We start from the raw sequence: 20,970 nt of genomic DNA, 5'->3' as shown, positions 1-20,970 counted from the left end.
TGAAGGAAAGCCCGTTCCCTTTTCCATAGGGAAGCCTGTTTTCGGCACCAGGGGGAAGGATAGGCTTGCTTTTACACAAATTTCTTGTATTGGGGCCTCTAAGTAAGTTTATAAGAAAAAGGGTCCAATTAGAGATAAAAGATGAGGGTCAAATAAAAGTGAGAGGGTACAGAGTCAAAGAAATCTTGGAGCCATGCCTCTGTGGCTACGTTGGAGTATTGTCCTGTACACCAAAAGGTCGCAGGTTCAATTCCCACTCAGGGCACATGCCTAGGTTTTGGGTTTGATCCCAGGTTGAGCTACTGGTCAGTGTTTCTCTCTGACATCAGTATTTTTCTCTCTCCCTCTCTCTCTTTAAAATCAATAAGTATATCCTCAGGTGAGCATTTTAAAAAAAGAAATCTTAGAAACAAACCACCAACCAAACCCCAAACAGGAGAAGAGGGAGCTTTATGAAGTTAAAGCTTTCCAGAATCCCCTTATTCTAAAAGTTCAAGAAAATTAAATTTACATAAAAGTGAATAATTGAAATGTATCAAGGTCAAATAGCATGCAAAATTATTATAGGGAAAAAAAGGAACTGAATTCCCTATAGACAATAAAAGCTTATAATAGAAGGAGTACACAAAACAAACCAAAACAATAACCTACAATTTCAGAATGAGCTAAAAGGCACTAAGAAAATTATATAAGCCTTGAAAAAACAACATAAGTCATTATGAAAATTCTGGAATAAGGTGACAGAACCTAGGGAAAAATAGACGTAAATGAAAAAATTATTTCAGAAATGAAGCCTAAAATAGGCAAGAGCAAATGATGCCATCAGGAAAACACAAAAGGTGAAAAAGAAGAAAATTTAAAAGATAAAATAAGTTTCAAGAGAAAGTAATAAAGACAAATAATAGAGGTTTCTGAAAAAGGAAATGAAAGCAATATAACAATAAATACTAAAACTAGAGTTAAAGAAAACTTTTCTGAAATTAAGATATATATATTTGAAATTGCATGTTGAAAGAATATACCAGGTGTCTGAGAATATTGTTTCAGATGACCAACACCAAGACCTATTCTAGTAAAGTTACTTGACTTTAAAGGAAAAAATAAGCTTTGGGTATTTAGAAGAAAAGAACACATGACTTACAAGGAAAAGAAAATTAGGTTTTCATCACAGTTTTTATGCTAGAAGAAACTGGAGTTACATGATATTCAACTGACTTTTGCACAGACAGAATTACCTAATAAACTGCTATCAGTGTATGGTGGTTCAGGGAATATTGTTCCTTTGAGTACTTCCTTGAGGAATCTAGAGAATGAGCTTCAGACAAAATGACCAGGGAGACATAATCGAAGGACCAGTGGTGAACATTAAATATGGTTACCTGAAGAATGAAAATAAAACAAGAGTTGACGGAGAAAGTTTAGTATATACAGTAAAACCTCAATATAATGGACTAATTCGGGCAAGAGGGTGTCCATTAAAGCCTAAAGTCCGTTATATAATGTAGGGTTTCCATAGCATATGTTAAAAAATTGACAAATTAGTAAATCTGTTTTTACTTATATCGACACATTTGTGTAGTATTAAATATGTATGAAAAGTTGAATTTCATAGAAAATTTTTCTATGTATACTGTAATTTTAAATTTATGCTGAATAGGTCTAGTAGATGCCTGCATTCACCAGTCCCCTTGAGTAAACAAATGCACACGGCTGGGGCGTGGCTTAGCGTACTGGGAACATCAACTGGAAAGAGTTAAAACTGCTGCAGAAAGTCAGGCCAAGTGACAACAGAACCAATTACCACATGTAATGCAGGTGATCACGTGCTGATCATTCCTCGAACATTTACAGGGTGACTCTTGGATTTAAATATGTAGACTATAGTTGTAGATATGTAATATTTATTTATATCATAAGCGAAATTAGTGTTTTTTCCAACATATGGCCTATTCGCTAAAATTAGTTAAAAATAAGTGTGATTAATAATCAAAAAAGCCTGTAATTTAATTATAAGCAAATCTTGATTAAAAGCATTTTAAAATTAACACGGTGTTAATTTTCACATGTGACATATGGACCAGAAATTTTGTCCATTAAATTTGAAGTCCATTAAATTGAAGTCCACAAAATCGAGGGTTTACTATAATAGCTATATGCTCTGACAGTATATAGATAGCACAACTACAAAGTAAATGGGGATGGGGAAAATGGGGAAAACTTATGCAAAAAAATTTACATTAACAATACTCAATAGTGGTGGTGATATTAATGTTGTTTTTTTGAAATCCATTTGGGTGATATGGTAAATGCCTAATATAGTGTATTTTAATTCTATTATCTCTTGATTCATTGACAGCCAAGATTCTTGGTGTGTAAAATAGTTACAGATGTAATATAGAAAACGTTAAGTAAAAACTCTGTAGTCTTGAATTTGAATTTGGAAGTATCAGTATGAACTTATGAGACATACACATGCATGTGTAAATTTCCTAGCTCTGTCCCTCTGTTGTCCCTATGTCCATGGAACAAGCTTAAAAACAATGATCAATCCAGTGGTAATATATATCCTTAGTGCCCAGGTATGGTTTTGAAATACCCTTGCTCACTAACAGAAATCAGGATTTGTTGGAGAAATGACAGATTCTAGGTCAGTCAGGAAGTATTCTAGTGGGCCTGGAAATTTTCATACCATATAGCAAAGATGCTAATAAAGACTACTAGGAACATGCAAAGGTTTTGAAGAGACAACTGTAAGAGGCTTATAGTGTCCCCAAGTGGGACAATTTTGAGTCTCAACAATAATAAATCAGTGTATTAAAACCCATCAAATATGCTTAAATCCTTTTTTAATTCATAATGGTATTCAAAAAAAGGGGTTCTCTTCCAAAGGTGATAGGGACTGTTCCTAATCTTGAAAACCGATAAGGGGGAAAAATTAAGCATTTGTTCTACCTTTCTTGTACCATTGGGTAACCAAATGCTAAAATGGTCTCTTTATAAAACTATTCCAAATGATAAAAAAGAAATGATAGACTATCACCATTTTTCAACCTCAAGTGAATTAATAGAAATAGGCATTAACCCTTTTCGGTCCAACCTCGAGGCTGACTCGACAGACCAGGCGCTAGGAGCAGGTCCAACGTCGAGCAATAAGAACATTAAAAAGTTCAACATTCAATCCCATCAATTAATTTGGACCATACTGTTTGAATTCCAAAAATAACATTGGACTGCAAAGGGTTAAGCATCAATGGCTGCTAATACTAGAAAAAAGAAAGAAGGTGAGGTAACCAAACTATAGATCATAACTCTTCCTATTTCAAAGAACAGAGTCTTACCCTCTTTATTTTTTAAAATTGTTTATTGATTTTTTTTATTGTCTTAAGTTTTACATATGTCTCCTTTTCCCCAAATTCACCCCCCCCATCCCCCCAATCATTCCCACCCCAGGCAAGCCCCCACCACCCCAGTGTCTGTCATATAAGTCCTTTAGTTGCTCTCTAACCCCCCCCCCCTCCCCTGCCATTTGTCTCTGGATCTATTTTTGTTCATCAAATTATGTTGATCATTATATCCCACATATGAGTGAGATCATGTGATATTTATCTTTCTCTGACTGGCTTATTTCACATAATGCTCTCCAGTTCCATTCATGCTGTTGCAAATGCTAAAAGTTCCTTCTTTTTTATAGCGGCGTAGTGGTATTCCATTGTATAGATGTACCACAGTTTTTTAATCCATTCATCTGTTGATGGGCACTTAGGTTGTTTCCAAATCTTAGCTATGGTGAATTGTGCTGCTGTGAACAGAGTGGCGCATATATCCTTTCTGATTGGTGTTTCTGGTTTCTTGGGATATAGTCCTAGAAGTGGGATCACTGGGTCAAATGGGAGTTCCATTTTTAACTTTTGAGATAAGTCCATACTGTCTTCCCCAGTGGCTGCACCACCAACAGTGCACGACGTTTCCTTTTTCTTCACATCCTCTCCAGCACTTGTCATTTGTTGATGATAGCCATTCTGACAGGTGTGAGGTGGTACCTCATTGTCGTTTTGATTTGCATCTCTTGGATGATTAGTGACTTTGAGCATGTTTTCATATGTCTCTTGGCCTTCTGTATGTCCTCTTTCAAAAGATGTCTATTTAGGTCCTTTGCCCATTTTTTGATTATATCGTTTATCTTCCTTTTGTTAAGCTGTATGAGTTCTCTGTAAATTTTGGAGATTAAACCCTTATCTGAAATAACATTGGCAAATATGTTTTCCCATGCAGTGGGCTTTCTTGTTGTTTTGTTGATGGTTTCTTTTGCTGTGCAGAAGCTTTTTATTTTGATGTTGTCCAATTTGTTTATTTTCTCCTTAGTCTCCATTACCCTAGGACAGTGATGGCGAACCTTTTGAGCTCGACATGTCAGCATTTTGAAAAACCCTAACTTAACTCTGGTGCCGTGTCGCATATAGAAATTTTTTGATATTTGCAACCATAGTAAAACAAAGATTTATATTTTTGATATTTATTTTATATATTTAAATGCCATTTAACAAAGAAAAATCAACCAAAAAAATGAGTTCGCGTGTCACCTCTGACACGCGTGGCATAGGTTCGCCATCACTGCCCTAGGAGCTGTGTCAGTAAAGATATTGCTACGACATATGTTTGCTATTTTGCTGCCTATGGAGTCTTGTAGGATTTTTATGGTTTCCCGTCTTACATTTAAATCCTTTATCCATTTTGAGTTTGTTTTTGTGTATGGTGTAAGTTGGTGATCTAGTTTCATTTTTTTGCAAATTTCCCAACACCATTTATTGAAGAGACTGTCTTGACTCCATTGTATGCTCTTGCCTCCTTTGTCAAATATTAATTGAGCATAGTGGCTTGGGTCGATTTCTGTGTTCTGGTCACCTGCCCTTTTCCCACATATCCCTATGCTATGGTTCTCCTAACTAATTCATTTCCCAAATACATGTATTGCATGCCTCTGTGCCTTTATTCCTGTAGTTTCTCCTGGAAAGACCTTTTCTTCTCCATCTGGTATTCACCTCCTCCTTCCCAGTCTCCTCCTCAAGAAAGCGCTTGACTCCTTCATACTTTACCAGTCTTTGTCTTATGCAGAAAGGTGCACAGTATTGTTGCTTTTGGTTTTCCTGTCTGTCTTCCTTCACTTTATTATACCTGAGAGCATGAACTCTTTCTTATGTGGTTCATTTCTTTCATAGTGTCTGGCAGATAGCAGTTGTTCAGTTAATGTTTGCTGATTTAATGAATAACATAGATAAAATAAAAACTAGAGATTCTTATGAGGAACATATATATTTAATGAAAACTTAACCCTTACAAAACATATAATTACAATTATAAACTCTTAGAGCATAATCTTTGTGATTATGATCCAGTGCAGTGCTATTATAATAGCTAATATTTGTTAAGCACTTGCCATGTGCTGAACACTGTTTTAAGTGTTTTATATGCATTCACTTATTTAATCATAGCAATCTTAGAATTATCTCCCTTTTGTAGCATAGAAAGCTGATTCACAAAAGGATTGAGTTACTTACCCAAAATACATTGCTCCATAGCTAGTAAAGTAAGTGTTGGAGCTGAATTTGAAACTAAGCAGAATTGCTGCAGAATAGTGTTTCTTTTTTTTTTTTTCCTTTTTTAATCCTCACCCAGGATATGTTTTTATTGATTTTTTTTTTTAGACAGGGAGGAAAAAGGGGGGGGGGGGGGGGGGGAGAGAGAGAGAGAGAGAGAGAGAGAGAGAGAGAGAGAGAGAGAGAGAAAGAAAAAGAAAGAAGAAACCTTTCCCGGGTGCCCCCCGCACCCCCCTGACCCGGGAAAGAAACAGCCCCCCAGGTATGTGGGCCAACGAGGATCAAACCTTTTTGGTGTAGGGACAATGTTCCAACCCACTGTGTCACATGGCCAGGGCCAGAATAGTGCTTCTCAACCTTTCTTTTATCATTGCCCCTCCTCCATGTGGCTCTTTAGACTTTTTTTTTTTTTTCTTACTCACCTCCTCCCCGCTTCATGCCATGAAATTTTAATACCACAGCTATACCATCTATCTGTTTATGTACTGTAGCACCTTATTATGTACCCTGCAGTCCCCCCCCATCCCCAACAATTTCGACACCTTTAGGAGCCATATAGTTTTCTCTTGATAAAGTATACTCTAGAACCTGTACTTTAAAAAATTGTAGTAAAATATACATAACATAACATCTGCCACTTTACCCATTTTTAAAAATATATATGTATATTTTTATTGATTTCAGAGAGGAAGGGAGAGGGAGAGAAAGATTAAAACATAAATGATGAGAGAGAATCATCGATCAGCTGCCTCTTGCATGCCTCCCACCAGGAACTGAGCCCGCATCCTGGGCATGTGCCCCGATCCAGGAATCGAACTGACCAGGAATTGAACCATGACCTCTTGGTTCATAGGTTGACGCCCAACCACTGAGCAACACTGGCTGTGCAACTTTACCCACTTTTAAGTGTACAGTTCAGCACTGTACACTTAATTAAGTTCATTCGCATTGTTGTGCTAGAGCCTGTATTTTTAAAACCTGTCTTTTATACATTTTGCTAAAAATGGTTTCTTGACTGTGAAAACCTAAATTTTCAAATTACAAGGAACATAAATTGGCATTTCTATTTTAAAGTATTGCTCTTGCATAGGGAGCTTATCTGTCTTATCCTTTGTTCTATTCGCTATACTACTATATTTATTGTATTTCCCAGACCCAAGCACAATGTGTGGCACATAATAGGTCTTCAGTAAGTATTTATTGAGTGAATGAATTTTTTAAGTACAGCTTATTACATAATCTGTAAAACATACGTAGCATATAAAATATTGTGTATTGAAAGTTTATTAAAATATGTATGGTGTTTTAGTATGTCTTAAAACATAGAATATTAAAAACTAATTGAAGCAACAAAACTTTGGGATTGTTTAAGATAAATAGTATTAAAGAGCTAGAGAAAAATAATTGTTAACAGTTCTTTTAATCAGTCAAATAGATACTGTCTTTATGTAAAAGGCATTTTGCAAGGACAAAAAGTAGGATACAAAGTTATACTAACAAAAGGAAACTAGTGTTTTGAGAAAATTAGATGCCAAGATGTTAATTCAATACATAACTACAATTGAAAGCAGCATGAACGTGTATTCTAAGTGAATGGTGAAGGCTACATGTACTATCATATTCAGTAAAGGGAAGCTTTATTTGTTTATTAATTTACTAGAGGCCCGGTGCACAAAATTTGTGCACTTGGCGGGGGTTCACTCAGCCCGGCCTGTGCCCTCTTGCATTCTGGGAGCCCTCCGGAGGTGGGCCTAAGCCAGCAGTCGGACATCCTTAGTGCTGCCGCGGAGGCAGGAGAGCTCGCCAGCCATGAGCCTGGCTTCTGGCTGAGCAGCACTCCCCTTGTGGGAGCGCACTGACCACCAGGGGGCAGCTCCTGCATTGAGCGTCTGCCCCCTGGTGGTCAGTGCACATCATAGCGAGCGGTTGAGCAGCCTTAGCATATCATTAGCATATTACACTTTGATTGGTTGAACTGTCGACTGGACACTTAGCATATTAGACTTTTAATCATTTTTTATTTACTACTTTGTGTCAGGCATTGTGCCAAGAGTTCTAAACATGACCAAATCAAAGACCTTGCTTTGAGGAATTTTACAGTTCAGCAGGAAAGGACAGACATTTGATGGGTAGAGCACCTAATATGTGCCTGGCATTCTTGTATTTATTGGGAACACAAAATCAAGTAAGATACAACATAAAGAAAGGAGCATCGTTTCCCTTTGGGTGAGGAAGGGAAAGCTTCCAGACAAAGATACCTGAGCTGGATCTTGAAAGCTGATTCAAGGTCAGGGAGGGAGGAGCAAGTAGGAAAGAAAAGAATTTCTGGTAGTAGGAACATCTGTAAAGTCACAGAGGTTTGAAATAGCCTAGCACGTGTAGGGCTCTCTACTTCACTGCAGTTAGCTTGTAGGATATATGTGGAAATTGGAAAGCATATGGTATTGGTTGGAAAGATAGCACCCAAATCATACAGGACCTTTCATGGTATTAAGGGTTTGTAGTATCATGTGGGTTTAAGTAAGAAAGCAACATGATCAGATTATGTTTTAGGAAAATGGCTGAACTGGTGAGAGAGAAAACTGTAAGAAAGCAGTCCAGTTGGAAAACTGAGGTCCTTAAGCCGAGATGGGGAAGCAGGATGGAGAAAAAGATGAGATTGCCTGAAACAACGTGAATGGATAGGAGGGTAAGATTGCAGAAACATTTGGGATGTTAAATTTAAAAAAAACACAGAAACTAATTAGATATGGGGTTGAGGAAGAGGGCAAAGTATAAGATAACCTTGAAATTTTTATTATAGTTTCTAGTTATTCTCCTGCATGTTCTCATTTTCTTTTCTTTTTTTTAAATAAAAAAGTAGGGTTTATTGATGCTTGTGTGTGTGAAATGAGAGGGTTTAGGAAGTTCTCATTTTCTTTACTGCATTAGCTGATGATTAGTTAATCATTCTGTATCTTTCTTACTAATCTTAAAGAGAATTTTAAATTTTTTTTCTAAAAAGAAAATTATAGTGTTTTTTTCCAGATTATAAAGGTAATATGTGCTCATTATGTAAAAATTTGTATTAATACAGAAAGGTTTAAAAACTATTAGAGGAAAGTAAAAGCAACTGAAATTCTATCATCTTGTTTTTGTATACCTCTTTCTTCTCTATGCAAAATACATATGTAGATATGAATGGGATAATAATATACTTGCTATTTTATGACTACTTTTCTTGTCACTTGACCATCTGTATTATAATTTATAACTAGAGGCCTGGTGCACGAATTTGTGTACCAGTGGGGTCCCTCAGCCTGGCCTGTGGGATTGGGCTGAAACCAGCTCTCCTACATCCCCCAAGGGGTCCCGGATTGCGAGAGGGCGCAGGCTAGGCCGAGGGACCCCACCAGTACACGATTGGGGCCGAGGAGGGACGCAAGAGGTTGGCCAACCAGGGAGGGACTGTGGGAGGGCGCCAGGGCATGTCCGGCCCATCTCACTCAGTCCCGACTGGCCAGACCCTAGCACCAAGCTAACCTACCAGTCGGAGCGTCTGCCCCCTGTTGGTCATTGCAGGTCACAGTGAGCATTTGAGCGGCCTTAGCATATCATTAGCATATTACGCTTTGATTGGTTGAACGGACTACTGGACACTTAGCATATTGGGCTTTTATTATATAGGATTGTGGAGTATTCCATTGAATGGATGTATCATCATCAATTTTCTTTTTTTTTAAATTGAATTTATTGGGGTGACATTGGTTAATAAAATTATATGGGTTTCAGGCATATAATTCTACAATACATCGTCTGTATATTGTATTGTGTGTTTACCATCCCAAGTCAAGTCTTCTTCCATCACCATTTATTCCCCCTTTATCCTCTCCTAACTCCCACACCCTCCCATCCCTCTGGCAGTCAACCATACTGTTGTCTGTGTCCATGCCATCTTCACTTTTCTATGAGGCCTTTCAATGGTTTTCAGTTTTTATCTTTTCTGAGCAATACTGACATGAATATTTTTGTACTTATATCTTTATGCAAATTTATGATTATGTCCCAGGATAAATTTTCAATAGTAGAAATCCTGGGTCAAAGATGTGCATACTTCGAGTCATATGGGTGCTCCCTTGTAGGTAAATAACTGCTTTTTTCTTGCTGGCTGCTTTTAAGAGTCTCTCTTTGTCTTTAATCCTTGACATTTTATTTATGATGTGTCTTGGTGTGGACATCTTTGGGTTCCTCTTATTTGGGACTCTCTGTGCTTCCTGGAATTGTAAGTCTCTTTCTTTCACCACGTAGGGGAAGTTTTCTGTCATTATTTCTTCAAATAGGTTTTCAATATCTTGCTTTCTCTCTTCTCCTCTGGCACTCCATAATAACATATGAACTATGCATTTCCCCAAACCTTACCAATAATGGGTAGCAATCTTACTGATCTTCGCTAACATGATAGGAAAAAATGATGTGTCAGTTTAATTTGAAATTTGGGGATGTTGAACATCTTTTCATATGTTTTTTAGCAATTTGTGTTCCTTTTTGCATTGCTTTGCATTTTCTATTCTTACTTTTAAACTTTGCTCTTTTCCTTATTTATATTTGAGGATTTTTGTATGTTAGGAATATTGACTTTGTCCTAATTTGCAAGCACTTCCTGCATTTTGTTATATTCAATTAAACTTTTTTATGGCTCTTTTTTTTTAACCCTATAGATTTAAAAATATATTTTTATATAGCCAAGTCCACCATCTGTTTGGTTTTTTATTTCTGGATTTCCCCACCCTAACATTTCCAAAATACTTGTATATAGTTTTTTACTTTTATTTCTCAAATTAAAATGTCTAATCCTTATGGAATTTATTTCGTTATACAGTGAGATACCTTTGTTTACTAGGTTTGCCTAGGTGCCCCCATTTCTTTCTTTCAGACTTGAAATGCCTCTTATGTACGAAATTTCTATGTACACTTAGACTGCTTCTAAACTATGTGGTTCAATCATATGGTCTTATAATTTTTAATATAGAGAACGGATTTTTCTTTATTATTCTTCTTTTTAATATTCTTTGTATGTTTATTCTCCTAGGGAAACTTTGTAATCATTTTATAAAGTACTCCCACCTCCTTAAAAAAGATCACATATATATTTTGATTGAGGGTTTTCAGATTTTTTGAAACAGTAAATCTTTAATTTACTTTTAAAATCTCATTATTATAATAAGTCATTTCAGTTGAGTCTGTTATTCAGTAAGGGCATTTAAATTTTTTATGTGGTCTTCAGCACAAGTGCGTTTTTACTGAAATATTTTATAGTTTTATTGATTAAGAGGCCAAAACTTTTCACAACACCCCTCCCCAATAAAAAAAACAAAACCAAAAACTCAAAGGTATGTCATTTTCTCAATAATAGGAAAATGTATTGTTACCTGTGCATATGGTAAAACTTGAATAACTGTTTCAGAGATGGTTCTCATTAAGTTTACACAAGGAAAGTCTATTAAGCTTGAAAATTCAAAACACTTTTCTTTAGTATGTAATACAGACTATAAAAATTATTTAATTACACTAGATGTTGCAGGTATTAAGTTATGTCCATTTTAGTTCTTGGTAAATGTATATTTTTTTCAGTAGTGTTTTCTTGTTCCAGACATATAAACAGAGGAAAAATAAATTTATGTAACCAAAAATAAATTTAATAAAATAATATACCCAAATTAGTGACTCTATTTTAGTGAAACCAAATATACAGTAAAGCTTTAAATCATTTGTAAAACCTTTTCATAATCATGTACACACAGCCTTTTTATATAAATGGGCATTACAGTAATTATCCATTCTTAGAGAAAATAGAGGTTTTGAGAGTTAATGTCAAACAGTAGGAAGAAAAGAAACTAATATTTTGAGTACCAAATGAACCAAGCACTTTTTATGGTGTTTTCCCAGGTTATCTTATTTTAAATAGATATTTCCTGACAGTAACTTTGATCAAGCTATTGCTACATTATGCACATAACCATATAATATGTCTCCATCTTACCAGTGCTTCTGTTTTTTTCCCTTTACTTTCTTTATTCAAATGTGGTTGTTCACTGTTTTTATATAATAAGAATGCCCCAATATCCTGCTTTTTATTGGCTGCTTTGTCCAGCCTCTTAAATATCCATGGTTGATTATAATTGTAATAATGATCTTCATCATTTTTTTTTTAGATACCTGAATTTGACAACTTGTATCTGGATATGAATGGAATTATACATCAGTGTTCCCATCCTAATGATGATGATGTTCACTTCAGAATTTCAGATGATAAAATTTTTACTGATATTTTTCACTACTTGGAAGTGTTGTTTCGCATTATTAAACCTAGGAAAGTGTTTTTTATGGCTGTTGATGGTGTGGCTCCTCGAGCAAAAATGAACCAGCAGCGTGGAAGGCGTTTTAGGTAAAACATTCATGTCTTATTTTAGGATACTATTTAGATTAATAAAATATATTATTTTAATGATAACTGACTTAACACAATGTATCTTCTGTTCATGTTTCTTTTCTGCTTAAATTTCTCCAGAAATGAAACTATAATTATAATGTAACATTTTATCAATTAAGTAAACAAATTAGTAATTCAAGTGAAGTGTCATTTCTCAAAGCTGTTGAAAGGTTAAAATCTGTGGTGTGCAGGTAGGCTAAATAGCTATCTCAGGTGGTGAATAAAGAAAAATTGAATTTATTTAAGGAAAAGGGGTTGGGGAATGGGGATATCCAAATGAAAGGGCTACACAGAGCTGAGCCAAAGGGTATTGGGTCCATGATAGCAGCAAAAATGTACTTAGGACACTGAAACAAAGAAGGGCATAGAAGAAGCAACAGGAAAGCTTAGCCTGGGCTGCTTTGGCTCACTGAGAAGTCAGAGAAAAGGGGGCTTTGGAGACAGGTTCAGGGGTTAGCCTGGGATGAGCTGCTGCTTCCCATTGCTCTCCTGGTTGCAGGTCTCATGGGATCCCTTGCCCATTTGCCCTCAGAGGTTGGGGGATACGTGCCTGTGGGCAAATGGGCAAGTGTGTGCTCCTTGGAGAAAGAGAGTGCACCTGGGTCCTTTGTCCTGAGTCTATTTATCTTCCTTGCGGGTGGAAACCTTATGGGAGGGTCTTAATAGAATATACATTAGCTTTCCAAGTGTGCTCTTTCAGGGTTGTGGTCTCTACTGATTGGTTGGTGCCAGGGCAAGGGGTCCTGAGGCAGCCAAGGCATCACTTGTCTGGTTTTGCTGCTTTTCGGGGCCTGGAGCTGAGATATAATTGAGACCTAGATGTTATCTCTAGGGAGGAAAAGGTCAGGGGTCTAAACTGCCTGACCAGTAATATGCTAGGCAAGGTTCTTGTTTTCCCAGTTTTGCCCCTTGTAAGGCATCCGGGGCTTTCTGCCCTGGTGAGTTTCTATACCTGACCCATCATCCTTGCTCTGCTCATGTCTAACACCTATGTTGGGCTCTATAAAGTTATTCTGTTGTTCCCTCACAAATTTTTCAAACACTTTACTGATAATTTGCAAATGGTAGTAGCAGAGAAAGCTTCTATAGTATTATGCCTTGAGCTAGGAAACTGCAGAATGATCTGAGAGATTGTTCTTATCAGAATATCATTGCTATTTTAATTTAATTCAACAAACATTTGTTGAATGCCTAGATTCTGGGCTAGCTGCTGACTGAGCATGACTCCAGGTCAGGTGAAACTAGGTCTGAGTTAGGACATTTGATGTACAGGGTGGGGCAAAAGTAGGTTTACAGTTGTTTCTATGGAAAATAATACATTAATAAATAATAGAACAATAAACTGTGTTTTGCATTGTTTCTATGGAAAATGATACCTTAATAAATAATAATACAACAATAAACTGTTTTGCATACTCAGAACTGTAAACCTACTTTTGCCCCACCCTGTATTAACAGCCCTGTGAGTTGGATTGTAGAAGTAAAAGGATGAAAAGAGGTTATACACACAGAGAGGGTTTAAAAGTCAAAATCCTGGACCTGTGAAATATTTCTGAATAACAATGAGAGCATGCTGTGTCCTTGTTTGTGAGTAGCAGAAGTAAAGTTAAGAGGGTTATTGGAATTGAAGGAAAGAAACCCTGAGTTTAGCATATTTAATGGATAATTAGCATAATGAATCCTTTCAACACTGTGGCAAGTAAAGTAGTCCAAAGGGCACCAGTAGAATCAAATGTGGAAATCATCAAGGAACTTGGGAGGAGGATGGCCAAAAGTACTGATTTAAATATCAAAAGAGAAAAAATACTGAAGATAATGGAACTCTGAAATCTTTGAACACAAGGACCATCTCTTACTACAATGTAGATTCTCAAATACCATCTAAGACTTTTTTAACCTGAATCTCTAAAAATTGGGCCCTGGAAACCATTTTTACTAGACTCCCCTGGTATATGTTAAACTAGTTTTGGGGAACTACTGGGCTAGAAAATGTAGTGTTGAGAATGAGTTATATAAGCCCATTGTATCAGTCAGTATTCAGTTGCAGGTAATAGAATTCTAGCTATTTTAAGCAGAAAGGTCTATAATAGAATTAGGTGCCTATAAAAATTGTTCTAAGAAAGGGTGAGAATCTAGGTGAACATTCAAGAATGATTTCCAGAACACACCATACAATTGACCCACCAGTAGGTGGCACTGCTGCTACCACTTTGACGAAGGTGAGTTCAGAGGCCCCACCAGAAAAGGTGGTTCCAGGAACTTACTTACACCTTTATTGTGTTTCAGAGATTAACAAACTACCACCTGAGCTGTTGGCTCCAAGAATACATTGCTTTGGTTAAAATTCAGTAATCAAGACGCTAACACTGAATCTGTTAGCTCTAGAGCACCTGCTCCATCTGTAGCAAAAAGCAGATGCCCAGTACCTTGCTTTTCAGCACCTACTAAGCCGCTGAATATTGAGGTCTCTTATACTGATGAAACACCCCACACACATGCACACTACTCTAGTATCTCACTTCTACCTTCGAAACCGTTTTGGAGGCATTTGACTGATAAAATCTAAGTAATGTCTAGAAACCTCACTGCAGGAAAGCACAAGAGTTTAATTTTTTTAGCTTTCCAACCTCTCCAGTATTAGAAGACAAAGTAGGAATAGAATGGATGCTGAGGGCCAATTCACCATCACCACCAAACACATTTACTAAGTGCTGCGCTGGCATCGAGTGCTCCAAGTGCCCCAAATCCCCCACTTAGCAGTTTCTCATTCTCCACAGCGACTACTTTCTCCATTCATAATCTTTTTTTTTTTTAATATATTTTATTGATTTTTCACAGAGAGGAAGGGAGAGAGATAGAGAGTTAGAAACATCGATGAGAGAGAAACATCGACCAGCTGCCTCCTGCACATCTCCTACTGGGGATGTGCCCGCAACCCAGGTACATGCCCTTGACCGGAATCGAACCCGGGACCTTTCAGTCCGAAGGCCGACGCTCTATCCACTGAGCCAAACCGGTTTCGGCGATAATCTTTAATCATAATCTATCCACATCTCTAACTCACTTTAAAATCTGCTCTCTCTGGCTTTCATTCCCCCCATTCCACTGAGACTAACAAGATTACTAGTAGAATCCTTATAGGGAAATCTAAATAACTCTGTACATTACTTCATTTTTCTACAGTATTTTAACAGAGTTGACCTTTCTTTTTTGAACTTCCTTTCTGTCATGTAACCACACACTGACTGCACCTTATTAGTCTTATTATTATCCTCTCTTCCTCTGCTTGTTCTTAAATATTGATGTTTCTTAAGGTTCTATCCTGGGTCCTAAGTGATCTTATCCAATGACTAATTACTGTATCTGTACTGAGGACTCCCAAATGTATCTTTCTGGTAGATAACTCTCCAGAGCTCTCTATATATCCATATTCCTGCAAAATGTTTCCTTTTGGATACCAAAGGTACATTTCAGGTTTAACATGTTCAGAACTGAACTCCTCTATGCCTCAAAACTGCCTTCATTCTGTCTTGCCTTTTTCTTTTTTTAAAGTTTTTATTGATTTCAGAGAGAAAGGGAAAGAGAGAAACATCAGTGATGAAAGAGAATCATCTCATCAATATGTTGCCTCCTGCACACGCCCTAATGGGGACCAAGCTCACAACCCTGGCATGTGCCCTGACCAGGAATCGAACTGTGACCTCCTGGTTCATAGGTCAATGCTTAACCATTGGGCAACACCGGTTGGGCTATCTTGCCTGTTTTAGTGAATGACAACACCATGCAAGTAGCTGCTCAACCCAAAAGTCCAAGAGCAATTTGGAATTCTTCCTGTTCTTCATTTCTCTTTATCCAATCTCTTAAAAATTCTTTTTTTTTAATTCTTTCTTTAAAATTTTATTTATTTATTGTCTGAAGTTTTACATATGTCTCCATTTTCCCCAATTGACCCCACTCCCCCAGCCATTCCCACCCAGGCAAGCCCCTACCGCCCCAGTGTCTGTGTCCATTGGTTATGCTAATATGCATGCATACAAGTCCTTTGGTTGCTCTTCAGCGCCCCCCCCCCCATACCATTTGTCTCTGGATCTATTCTTGTTCATCAAATTATGTTGATCATTATATCCCACTTGTGAGTGAGATCATGTGATATTTATCTTTATCCGACTAGCTTATTTCACTTAGCATAATGCTCTCCAGTTCCAGCCATGTTGTTGCAAATGGTAAAAGTTCCTAGTTTTTTAGCAGCATAGTGGTATTCCATTGTGTAGATAGTTTTTTATCCATTCATCTGCTGATGAGCACTTAGCTCTTTCCAAATCTTAGCTATTGTAAATTGTGCTGCTATGAACAGACTGGTGCATATATCCTTTCTGATTGGTGTTTCTGTTTTCTTGTGATATATTCCTAGAAGTGGGATCACTGGGTCAAATGGCAGTTCCATTTTTAATTTTTTGAGGAAACGACATGCTGTTTTCCACAGTGGCTGCACCAGTCTGCATTCCCACCAGCAGTGCACGAGGGTTCCTTTTTCTTCGCATCCTCGCCAGCACTTGTCCTTGGTTGATTTGTTGATGATAGCCATTCTGACAGGTGTGAGATGGTACCTCATTGTTGTTTTGATTTGCATCTCTTGGATGATTAGTGACTTTGAGCATGTTTTCAACTGTCTCTGGACCTTATTTATGTCCTATTTCGAAAAGTGTCTATTTAGGTTCCTTGCCCATTTTTTGATTGTATTGTTTATCTTCCTTTTGTTAAGTTGTATGGGTTCTCTGTGAATTTTGGAGATTAAACCCTTATCTGAATTAGCATTGGCAAATATGTTCTCCCATGCAGTGGGTTTTCTTATTGTTTTGTTGATCGTTTCTTTTGCTGTGCAGAAGCTTTTTATTTTGATGTAGTCCCATTTGTTTATTTTATCCTTAGTCTCCATTGCCCTAGGAGCTGTGTCGGTAAAGATATTGCTATGACATATGTCTGCTATTTTGCTACCTATGGAGTCTTGTAGGATTTTTATCATTTACCATCTTACATTCAAGTCTTTTATCCATTTTGAGTTTGGTTTTGTGTATGGTGTAAGTTGGTGATCTAGTTTCATGTTTTTTGCATGTATCTGACCAAATTTCCCAGCACCATTTATTAAAGAGACTGTTTTGACTCCATTGTATGCTCTTCCTTCCTTTGTCAAATATTAATTGAGCATAATGGCTTGGGTCAATTTCTGGGTTCTCTGTTCTGTTCCATTGGTCTATATGTCTGTTCTTGTGCCAGTACCAGGCACTTTTGAGAACTGTGGCTTGGTAATATAGCTTGATATCTGATATTGTGATCCCTCCAACTTTTTTCTTCTTTCTCAGGATAGCTGTAGCTATTCGGGGTCATTTTTTATTCCAGATGAATTTTTAGAGAGTTTGTTCTAGATCTTTGAAATATGCCATTGGTATTTTAATAGGGATTGTATTGAATCTGTAGATTGCTTTGGGTAGTATGGACATTTTAATGAGGTTGATTCTAACAATACATGAACATGGTATGTTCTTCCATTTGTTTATGTCTTCCTCTATCTCTTTTTTAATGTCCTGTAGTTTTCCGAGTACAGGTCTTTTACCTCTTTAGTTAAGTTTATTCCTAGGTATCTTAAATTTTTTGTTGCAGTGGTAAATGGGATTATTTTTTCATTTCTCTTTTTGTGAGTTCATTATTGGTGTATAAAAAGGCCATAGATTTCTGGGTGTTAATTTTGTATCCTGCTACATTTCCAAATTCATTTATTAGGTCTAGTATTTTTTTAGGAGTTTTTGGAGTTTTCTGTATACAGTATCATGTCATATGTGAATAAGGACAGTTTTACTTCTTTTCCAATTTGGATGCTTTTATTTCTTCTTCTTGTCTGATTGCTGTGGCTAGCACTTCCAGTACTATGTCGAACAGGAGTGGTGAAAGTGGGTATCCCTGTTTTGTTCCTGTTCTTAGGGGAAATGAGTTTAGTTTTTGCCCATTGAGTATGATGTTCGCTGTAGGTTTGTCATATAGAGCTTTTATTATGTTGAGGTATGATCTCTCTGTTCCCACTTTGCTGAGAATTTTTATCAAGAAAGGGTGTTGGATTTTGTCAAATGCTTTTTCTGCATCAACTGATATGATTATGTGATTTTTGTCTCTCAGTTTGTTTATGTGATGTATCACATTTATTGATTTGTGGATATTGTACCATCCTTGCATCCCCAGAATAAATCCCACTTGGTCGTGGTGTATGATCTTTCTAATGTAATGCTGAATCCGATTTGCTAGAATTTTGGTGAGGATTTTTGCATCTATGTTCATCAAGGATATTGGCCTGTACTCTTTTTTTGTGGTATCTTTATCTGGTTTTGGGATTAGGGTAATGCTGGCTTCATAGAAAGAGCTTGGAAGTGTGCCTTCCTCTTGAATTTTTGGAAAAGTCTGAGGAGGATAGGTTTTAGTTCTTCTTTTATGCTTGGTAGAACTTCCCTGTAAAGCCGTCCGTACCAGGGCGTTTGTTTCCTAGAAGATTTTTAATCACTATTTCAATTTCTTTGGTACTTATCGGCCTTTTCAGGTCTTTTGATTCTTCTTAAATTGAGTTTTGGGAGCTTGTATTTTTCTAAGAATATGTCCATTCATCTAGGTTGTCAATTTTTTTGGAATAGAGTTGTTCATAGTATTTTTTCATAATCGTTTGTATTTCTGTGGGATCAGTTGTTATTTCACCTCTTTCTGATTTTGTTTATTTGGGTCCTCTCTCTTGCTTCTTGGTGAGCCTTGCTAGAGGTTCATCAATCTTGTTTATCCTTTCAAAGAACCAGCTCTTGGTTTTGTTGATCTTTTGTATTGTTTTTGTTTTTTTTATTTTTGGTCTCTATGTCGTTTATCTCCCCTGTGCTCTTTATTATTTCCTTCCTTCTGCTTAAGCTGGGCTTTTCTTGTTGCTCTCTTTCTAACTCTTTAATTTGTAGGATTAGATAATTTATTTCCATTTTTTCTTGTTTTTTTGAGGTAGGCCTGTAGAGCTATGAACTTCCCTCTCAAGACTGCTTTCACTGTATCCCATAGATTTTGGATTGTTGTGTTTTCATTGTCATTTCTTGCCATGATGCTTTTTATTTCTCCTTTAATCTCTTTGGTAACCCAATCATTGTTTAGTAGCATGCTATTTAGCATGCTACCAGGTGTTTGATTTTTTTAAATTGTTTTTATTGTAGTTGATTTCTAGTTTTATGCCATTGTGATCTGAGAAGATGCTTGATATGATTTCTGTCTTCTTGAATTTGAAGAGACTTTGCCTGTGTCCCAATATGTGGTCTACCTTTGAAAATGACTCATGTGCCCTTTAGAAGAATGTATATTTTGTGGCTTTGGGGTGAAATGTTCTGAAGATGTCTATTAATTCAATCTGATCTAGTGAGTCATTTAGGATTGCTGTTTCTTTGCTGATTTTTTGTTTAGAAGATTTGTTCAGTGGTGTTAGTGGGGTATTAAAGTCCCCTACTATAACTGTATTGCTGTCAATCTCTCCCTTGATATCCTCCAGAAGTTTTTTTATGTATTTGGGTGCTCCTGTATTGGGTGTATATATGTTTACCAGAGTTATGTCTTGTTGTTGTATTGATCCCTTTAGTATTATTAAATGGCCTTCTTTTTTTTTTTTTTTTGTTTTGTTTTTACTTCTTTTTTGTTTTTTGGTTTTTTTTTTAAATCTTTATTGTTCAGATTACATTTGTTCCTCTTTTTTTCCCCCCCATAACTCCTCTCCTCCCAGTTCCCGCCCCACCCTCTGCCCTCACTCCCCACCCACTGACCTCATCCATAGGTGCACGATTTTTGTCCAGTTTCTTCCCGCATCTCCCATTCCCCTTTCCCCCCCCAAGAATAGTCAGTCCATTCCCTTTCTATGTCCCTGATTCATTATAATCACCAGTTCATTCTGTACATCAGATTATTTATTCACTTGATTCTTAGATTCACTTGTTGATAGATGCATGTTTGTTGTTCACAATTTGTATCTTTACCTTTTTCTTCTTCCTCTTCTTAAAGGATACCTTTCAGCATTTCGTATAATACTGGTTTAGTGGTGATGAACTCCTTTAGCTTTTCCTTATCTGTGAAGCTCTTTATCTGACCTTCAATTCTGAATGATAGCTTTGCTGGATAAAGTACTCTTGGTTGTAGGTTCTTGGTATTCAGCATTTTGAATATTTCTTGCCACTCCCTTCTGGCCTGCAAAGTTTCTGTTGAGAAATCAGCTGACAGTCGTATGGGTATTCCCTTGTAGGTAACTGAGTTTCTTTCTCTTGCTGCTTTTAAGATTCTCTCTTTTGTCTTTTGCTCTTGGCATTTTAATTATGATGTGTCTTGGTGTGGTCCTCTTTGGATTCCTTTTGTTTGGGTTCTCTGCGCTTCTTATACCTGTAAGTCCATTTCTTTCACCAGGTGGGGGAAGTTTTCTGCCATTATTTCTTAAAAATAGGTTTACAATATCTTGCTCTCTCTCATCTTCTGGCACCCCTATTATTCTGATGTTGGTACGCTTGAAGCTGTCCCAGAGGCTCCTTACACTATCTTCCTATTTTCGGATTCTTTTTTCATTTTGCTTTTCCGGTTGGGTGTTTTTTGCTTCTTCGCATTTCAAATCTTTGGCTTGATTCTTGAGCTCCTCTGGTCTGCTATTGGGTGTAATATTCTTTATTTCAGTCCGTGTATGCTTAATTTCTAGTTGTTTCTTTATCATAGCATCGAGGGTCTCATTAGTTTTCGTGAGGCTCTCCACAAGTTTATTGCAAGCCCTCAAAATTGCGTTTTTTAGCTCTATATCCTCCATTTCTGTCATGTTTTTTTGTCTCCGCATTATAAAGGTGCTTTCTTGGTGCACCCCCTTGTGGTCTT

General features: G+C 36.9%; 1 protein-coding gene across 7 annotated transcripts in view; it reads left to right on the top strand.

Moving 5' to 3' along the window:
* The window catches only part of XRN1 (5'-3' exoribonuclease 1), a 203,556-nt gene that overhangs the window by 3,211 nt on the left and 179,375 nt on the right, over positions 1-20,970 (top strand). For all 7 annotated transcript variants that reach the window (XM_014453186.2, XM_023751452.1, XM_014453187.2 and 4 more), the window contains exon 2: positions 11,786-12,018. In XM_014453186.2, coding sequence (XP_014308672.1) covers positions 11,786-12,018 — 233 coding nt within the window. The remainder of the gene's footprint in view (positions 1-11,785; positions 12,019-20,970) is intronic.

Source organism: Myotis lucifugus, unplaced genomic scaffold (assembly GCF_000147115.1).
Source record: "Myotis lucifugus unplaced genomic scaffold, Myoluc2.0 scaffold_21, whole genome shotgun sequence".
NCBI lineage: Eukaryota > Metazoa > Chordata > Mammalia > Chiroptera > Vespertilionidae > Myotis > Myotis lucifugus.
Note: the sequence above shows the minus strand (reverse complement) of the source record. Positions and strands in the feature narration are given on the sequence as shown.